This window comes from Mirounga angustirostris, unplaced genomic scaffold, assembly GCF_029215605.1.
Source record: "Mirounga angustirostris isolate CCGP_5_RB_7025 unplaced genomic scaffold, mMirAng1.0.hap1 SCAF_13, whole genome shotgun sequence".
NCBI classification, from domain to species: domain Eukaryota; kingdom Metazoa; phylum Chordata; class Mammalia; order Carnivora; family Phocidae; genus Mirounga; species Mirounga angustirostris.
The window spans coordinates 89,847,718-89,855,789 of NW_026991721.1; the positions used below are offsets into that span (position 1 = coordinate 89,847,718).

At 40.7% G+C, this 8,072-nt stretch overlaps 1 protein-coding gene across 7 annotated transcripts in view; it reads left to right on the forward strand.

The window, feature by feature from the left end:
• MSANTD2 (Myb/SANT DNA binding domain containing 2) overlaps nt 1–7,769 on the forward strand; it is a 32,057-nt gene extending 24,288 nt beyond the window's left edge. For 2 of the 7 annotated variants that reach the window (XM_045894784.3, XM_064577296.1), the window contains exons 2-4: nt 308–407; nt 1,981–2,041; nt 6,236–7,769. In XM_045894784.3, coding sequence (XP_045750740.1) covers nt 308–407; nt 1,981–2,041; nt 6,236–7,088 — 1,014 coding nt within the window. In that variant the 3' untranslated portion in view covers nt 7,089–7,769. Of the gene's footprint in view, nt 1–151; nt 408–1,980; nt 2,042–6,235 lie in introns of those variants that run through there. The other 5 variants (XM_045894783.3, XR_010407051.1, XR_010407050.1 and 2 more) reach the window with 5 other exon arrangements.
• Nucleotides 7,770–8,072: the final 303 nt, after the last annotated feature.

Here is an 8,072-nt window from a genome sequence, read left to right on the forward strand (position 1 = left end):
TAATATAATAATGAATTTGAAATCTAGCATTCCTGTAACAATGTGTCTGTGTTTGTCTGTCTGTGTCTGTCTAATAGTAATTAATATCTGTGGTCCGTACCTGGAAGAGGAATACAGCTTTAAAGGAATAACAAAAGACTTTGTGTCTTAGACCCTTCGCAGGTGTTACAGTCGGGTGAAAGAACATGGTGTTGGGAAAAGAAAGAGCAGTTACACATTTGAACAGTTGGAACAGGTGTTTGGTCAGGGAGGATGGGATGCTCAGCCCTGCCAGCCTGTACTTATTAACAGTAGTGGCTTGTACCAGGAGCTGGGGTCAGATGGCAGCGCTATGGAGGAGTATCCACAGGAGGACTGGGGAAACCACAGTCAGGATCTCCATGGCTATCCAACAGATCAGGAATTGGGTAAGAAAGCCCGTGTGTGTGATGCCTCGTGTGTGTGTGTGTGTGTGTGTGTGTACAGCTTTACATGCGCACCTGTCCTTAGTACCTGGCACATCCTCTGGTGCTGCTCAGCACAAGGCACACGGCCAGCCTCCCTGGGGCAACCTGGGCATCGTTGCTTTAGCCCTAAACTACGAGCTGGTGCTTTGCTGTGAGTCATTTGGATCTGGCTACGAGCAGAATTCCCGAAGACCCAGAATTCCTAATCAGTGACAGGTGGAATCCTATGCAATTTAAAATATCCCGCACCGTCTAGGTCTAAGACAACTGCCAAGAACGTTAACTCTTGGCGCACATGGTCTAGACATGACGATCTTTTCCTTCCTTTATCCCAAATACTTTTCTGTTTATGAATCGGGAAAGGTCCCCAGCCAGACTTTAGTCTGAACAACAACAAACAAACAAACAAAAAATAGAAGAGAAGCCTCAGTTTATGTTGAAAAGAGCTGATACTCGAATTTTAGTGGTGATCATACTCCTTTAAAATTCAGATTCACTAAGGATCCCATCCAGGCAGTAGCTGGGAAACAGAACTCCTGCCCATCAAATCCAAACTGGGGTGCCCTCATTAAAAGGGGGTATAGGTAGTTGTTTCTTTTTGCAACAAATGCTCCAGTTTGGGTTTTCATAGTTTGGAAGTCCGAGTCCAGCTTCTGGTGCAGGAGCAAGTTATGTGATGAGTGTTCACTCCGAAGTAAATGTTCTGACTCCCCAGTGAGCTACTGAGGCAACCTCCAAGGAAGTATAAGTAGGATTGGCACTATAAATGTGCTTCCCTAGCTTAAGATAAAAGTGCACAGGCACGGCTTTACAGAATTCCTGATGATGGAGAAAAATGCTAATTCAAAAGAAAAAGGATTAAATGCTAATTATCTCCTATAAATGCTATTTTTTTGAATCTCTCAAATATTGAAAGGGAAAAGGAGAAAAGAAAGAAGCTATAAAACTATAAGACTGATGCAATGTAAGAGACTTAAAGATCGGGAGAATAAAAAGGGCTGATGCCAAATGATCGCTACCTTTTAATTTCTAAGCGGTAATAAGGTCTAAATTGCTTTGGCGTCCCATTATTCGGGTTTTGCCCTAGAGAGTTAAGTTCCACCCAAACCTTTGGGAAGAAAATAATAACATGCAGAGTATATTGATCGTGATATTGGGGGGAATATTTGCTCTGTAAAACCTACATAGAAAATCTAAATAGAAGAGAATCATTTTTCATTCTCGTTCCTTTAAAAATCATGTTTGCAGTGAAATTAAGCTTTAAGCTCCTAGCTACAAATCCACTGGTGACCTTGAAGAATTTTATACTTGTAGAGCTGGTTTCTGATCTTGCATATAAATGTATGCATCTCATTATATAAGAGTTATATTTATAAATCTGACATTGGATTTGACACTAGAATTACAGCCTTGCATTGGAAAGTATGAAATGAACAGTAAATAAACACAGTTACTTCTCTACTTAAATGTATGCTACTTAGAAAAATATGATTTTTAGAAAAATATAATTTGTTTCAAAAACCTTGCTTTTCAGATGAAATACCTGTCACAAAGAGAACATTAAAAATAAAACAAGAGTCTTCTGAAGAAGCACAGTAAGTAGATGCTTCTTTCTACAAAGTGTATTTACCTAAACTTAATGACCGTTGGGAAGACCCAGAAATGGTGTCATTAGACATGTATGGAAAATACAGACATACCACTGAGGGGCAGGTGTACTCATGGTTTCTCATCTGCTCAGCTTACGTTTGCCAATAGTTAATCTATGGTGAGAATTTTGTATACAACATGAAGAAATAAATGTATTAGCACAAAAATAAGTGTGTTGATGGTGTTTGCCTGTACTTGAATGTGGCTATGTGCGTGTTTAATTACGGTACAAAGATGATTCACGGGGCCCTGAGTTTATCTGGGGTTGGGTGAGATGACAGGAGGGCCAGAGGGGCACTTACATTCCTTATGATATTACACTTTGGGGATCAAAGAGTGAGCTCTTAGGTGGCCTTTTTATACATTTGGAAAAGAAAGCTGTTGACGGATGAAAGATGGAGTCCCAGGCTGGGGTCCTTCTGCTGGCTACATCACCTGACCCTCCCCTATAGAGTTCAGCATTATCTCTTCTGTAAGGAGACCACAGGTCTGTGAGTTTCAGTCAGTGTTAGTATGTTTGTAGTTCTTTTAAATAACTTTAAGGAAGCCCCTGATTAAATCTATGGAACAAATACATTAAAAGATAAATTTAGGGGGAAAGTAGAGGGACACCTTTTTTTTTTTCAACCTGGTCATCTTGAAGCATTGATAGCACCCATTTTTCTCCTTCTCTACTTCATTCCACACATGCAATCTTGATGTTTGAGGCGGAATAGGCAAGATGGAAAGAGCTGTGATAAGCAACAAGCAATATAAAAAATAAACTGTTGTTTTCACTGAGCCAACCACCACCACCACCGGATTTGCAAATGCTCCTGTCTTTTTCAGAGTATCTGTAGAACCAAAGAATTCCCAGTATCAGCTACTCCCATGTCAGGGGAGACGGTGAAAGTTTAGGGATCAAGAATTATTCCTTGGGGCGCCTGGGTGGCTCATTTGGTTAAGCGACTGCCTTCAGCTCAGGTCATGATCCCAGGGTCCTGGGATCGAGTCCCGCATCGGGCTCCCTGCTCTGCAGGGAGTCTGCTTCTCCCTCTCCCACTCCCCCTGCTTGTGTTCCCTCTCTCGCTGTCTCTCTCTCTGTCAAATAAATAAATAAATAAAATCTTAAAAAAAAAAAAAAAAAGAAATGAACTTTAAAAAAAAAAAAAAAGAATTATTCCTTAAAATTGTAACTACTCCCCACTCCTCAAAAAAGAAGTTTATGACTCAAGTCAGTCAGTTTGAGGCCGTCTCTTGTTGGGAAGTAGGTCTGTTTTCCAGTTCTGACATCAGAATGTCCCAAAGGAAGGGAAACTTTGATGATGAATAGTTTTAAAAATGCATTATTACTAGCCCATCCCTTCAGACCCTGAGTCTCCAAAAAAGCCATTGTGTCTACTTCACTAAAATGTCCTTTCACCACTTGGGACCTTGAGAGGAGGCCTGGTTGACGTACCTGGAGATGAACTCAAGCTTCACAGAATTGGTGTCCCTACCCTCAAACCATCTGCACTTTTCCCGTGGTTAGAACTTCAGAAATCAGGAACTAAAATAGTCCCTTCTCTGGAGCCATTTAAATAACTGGGTCTCATTTTTACTGTGCTCTGTAGTTTTGAAAATGTGATGAGTCTTAGGCCCCGGGGTCTTCAGGCTGACATCAGATCAGCAGGGCAAGACACTGACAGGTTCCGTAGAAATGGACAGCTTTGCTGCCTCCCCAAGTTTTAGCTCATACGGTGAGAAATTTTAAAGTGGTTCCTAATAGACCATTTATTTTCCAGTGCAAGTTTCCTCAGAACTATTCCTTATGGATGATTTAGGCCTAGGATAGTGCTGAATAAAATAACTTCATCTGGGCATTGGATTTTTTTTTTTTCCCTCTAAGTATAGTTGGGATGAGCCTGAGCTAGTAGACATAGCCTATAGTTAAAATAAACCATCCTTCATCCATAAAGAAGTCACCTAACCTGCTCATTTAGTCAACAGTTATTTGCCAAGTGCTTACTTTATGTCAGGCATTGGGATATATCAGTGAGCAGAATCTCTGCCCTCCATTCCAACTCCTTAGCCTAGTCCTTGAGATCAGTGTAGCATTTCAAAAGAGGACAAGGAAGGATGGTGGCTATGAAAGAGAGCTTTTCTTCAAGCATTCATGCAGAAACACGGTCCTATATCTTCACCTCATGAGCACCAAGCTATATATGAATGATCATTGAGTGTCTTTGTGTACTTGGAGAAGAAACCATTCTCCAACAATGCAGTGATTTCATCTAGATGGCCACTCCGTTACTTGAGAACTTCTGTGACAAACTAGAGTGGAAGATAAGTCTAGGGCAGTCTTTGGCTCTGAGAAGGAGCAGGTGACAAAATCTTAGCATTTTGTCATCTTGCAGAGAAAGCCAAAGAGAGTTAAGAGGACAGACTGAGAATGACTACATGTTTCATTTCAACAAAATGACAGTTTGTTCCCAAAACTCTTCCCCTAGAAGATACAAGGATTTAATAGGAAACCTTCAAGCATCTGTCTCCTTCCAAGAAGTTGTTAGCAACCACGTACACCCTCTTCTCTTTGCCTACGTTTGATCGTACATGGGGGTAGTCGTTGAGTATTTTTGTAGCTTAAACCTATGACGGATGTAGACTGTAATAGATTGTTGCTAGTTAATATTTAACAGACTTCAATCTTTCAATATCAGAGTCTTGCCATACCTGAGGAACAAACTTGTAATTACATATGCTCATATGTAGGGCATGAATTATCATGAAGTATCAGTTATGATTATATGAGTTAAGCAGCATTTGAAACAAAAACTTCCCAGCACATTCGGCCTTACTCTGTTAACTCTCCAAATCCAAATCGGAATAGTTTCTATACTTTTGCTCTCCTTTAGAAAATGTTTTCTAGGATAGTCTCCATTCATTCATTTTCCCCTCTAAGCTTGATGTAGACCTTTTCCATCTGAATTCTCGGATCTTAATTCTGTGCTTAACTGACAGTTCTACATTTGGGAGTAGTAATGAGTTTCGGACAAACAGAAGAAAATATCATTTTGTTTCTGCATCAGGCCATTAGACGTAATCAATTGTACATTTCCTACAGCAAGCATGTATGGGCCAAAATGACTGAACTCTAAGAACTTTCAGGTCAGAAATTAAGCTATTCATTATTTTAAGTGATATGGGATGCCTTTTGAATACAACATCCTTCATCTGCTTTTGGTACTTAGGTCGGAAGGCCATCCTATGCAGTATAATAGCCACTTTATAAGTCAGTCAGAGAAAGAAGATACCGTATGATTTCACTCGTATGTGGAATTTAAGAAACAAAACAAGCAAAGGGAAAAGAAAGAGACAAAGCAAGAAACAGACTCTTTAACTATAGAGAACAAACTGATGATTCCCAGAGGGGTAAATGGGGGATGGGGATTAAGGAGTGCACCTCTTGTGATGAGCAGTGGGTGCTGTATGGAAGTATTGAATCCCTAGACTGTACACCTGAAACCAATATCACACTGCATGTTAACTATAGTGGAATTAATAATAATAAATTAAAAATTTTTTTAAATTCTTGATCCTTGGGTTTCTGAAATCCTAGGGTCTTACATATCAATAGTTACTAAGTTTAACACAGCCAGACTATAGAAGTGATGGAAAGTAGTTTATCTTTAACTCCTAGAAATTTCCTGGGAAAGAGTGTTTCTCAGATTTTAATACTATGTTTATCTCGACCTGCACTGTCCCAATACAGTAGTCACTAGTCACATGTGGGTATTTATTTATTTATTTAAAGATTTTATTTATTTATTTATTTGACAGAGAGAGAGAGACAGCGAGAGAGGGAACACAAGCAGGAGGAGTGGGAGCCTGTTGAGCAGGGAGCCCAATGAGGGGCTCGACCCCACAACCCTGGGATCATGACCTGAGCCGAAGGCAGATGCTTAATAACCGAGCCACCCAGGTGCCCAACATGTGGCTGTTTAAACATAATTTCAAATTATGATTAAAAAGTTCCTATCTCACACTGATCACATTTTAAGTGCTAATGGCTACCATATTGGACAGCACAGATATAGAACATTTGCATTATCGCAGAAAGTTCTGTTGCACCGTGCTGAGCTAGACACCTGAGGAATTTGACTTTGTATTTGTCTTTCTAGGAAGAGAGACATCATGCAAAATATCGTACAGATTTTGGAATCAGTACAATTGAAGTGGGAACTGTTTCAGAGCTGGACGGACTTTTCAAGGCTTCATCTTTCTAACAAACTGGCCATTTTTGGAATTGGTTATAACACCCGTTGGAAAGAGGATATCCGTTACCATTATGCAGAGATCAGCTCCCAGGTGCCCCTTGGCAAGCGACTGCGGGAGTACTTCAACTCCGAGAAGCCTGAGGGACGGATCATTATGACCCGCGTGCAGAAAATGAACTGGAAAAATGTTTACTACAAGTTTTTAGAGATCACGATCAGTGAAGCTAGGTGCCTGGAGCTGCACATGGAAATTGACTGGATACCCATTGCCCATTCCAAACCAACTGGTGGGAACGTGGTTCAATATTTATTACCAGGAGGCATTCCCAAAAGTCCAGGCCTTTATGCCATTGGCTACGAAGAATGTATGGAGAGGCCCCCCTCGCCACACCTGGAGCGACGTTCTCTGGACCCAGGAAAGGAGGGCCGGGTTGACTTGGAGACCCTCTCGGCACAAGCCTCATTACAGGTGGAAATTGAACCCACCCGAATAATCTATTGCTACCTCGGGATTGCTGAGGTCAGGACTCTCCAGCAATGCTTATTTTTACATTTCCAGGCAAATACCAAAACCTTCAGCAAAGATTGGGTTGGTATTAATGGGTTTTTGTCTCAGAACTGTCTTGTGGATCCCGGAGTTTCCCCCAAATCCATCTATATCAAATTCGTAGAAGTAGAGAGGGATTTTCTTTCCGCTGGCTCTTTAGTTGAGTGCCTGGAAAAAGCCATTGGATACCCCTTAAAATTTAACAACTGAATGTCATCCTTCATAAGGATTTGGGCTCTTACCTCCCTCTTCTCTACTCACTTTGCATTAGACTGCCCCTCATCCAGATGCTGCCATCAGACTCTTCATGGAAACTCTTTCCACAATCGGGCCAGTACAACTTCAACGGAATCACACTAGACTTTGGGCAGAAAAAACAGGCCTCACCTGAAAATGCTCATTTTGAGCAAGCAAGATATACAACGAACTTGCATGGTGGGTCAGCTGTTCCTTTTTTAAAAACAAAAAGACGATTTTTAAATGGATTTTAGAGCCCTAATATAAACAAATGTAGGTACATTCCATATTGGACAAAACTTATACTTTGAGTTTCATATGAAATTGAAAAATTGTATTTTTTTCACAATGTTTCATTTTTACACATCTCTATGTCTCTATATAAGTATTATTTACAACCCTGAATAAATAAGCAATAGATAATGGCAAGTTAAATCTTGAGTCACAGTAAAAATAAGACTGTTTTTCAATATCACCCTTAGCTACTATTGTATATAATTTAGAGTTTCATTTTTTTCACCAACCAAGTGTTTTGCTATTCCCAATCAGTGTTGCCTGCAAAGACCTTTGTTTCTGTGATGTACCAACTTTACGGTTGTGTTGCCATTTAAACTTTTTAAAAAAAAATTATTAAAGTAATCTTGGCCTCTTGGAGTACCAGTTGAGCTTTTTTAGAGCAGGTGTGGGCACATCAGTACTGTGGCCTATGCTCTGACTTCACTGATTAGAATGTACAGAACAGGGGCGCCCGGGTGGCTCAGTCAGTTAAGCGTCTGCCTTCGGCTCAGGTCAGGATCCCAGGGTCCTGGGATCGAGCCCCGCGTCGGGCTCCCTGCTCCGCGGGAAGCCTGCTTCTCCCTCTCCCGCTCCCGCTGCTTGTGTTCCCTCTCTAGCTGTCTCTCTCTCTGTGTCAAACAAATAAATCTTAAAAAAAAAAAAAAAAAAAAAAAAGAATGT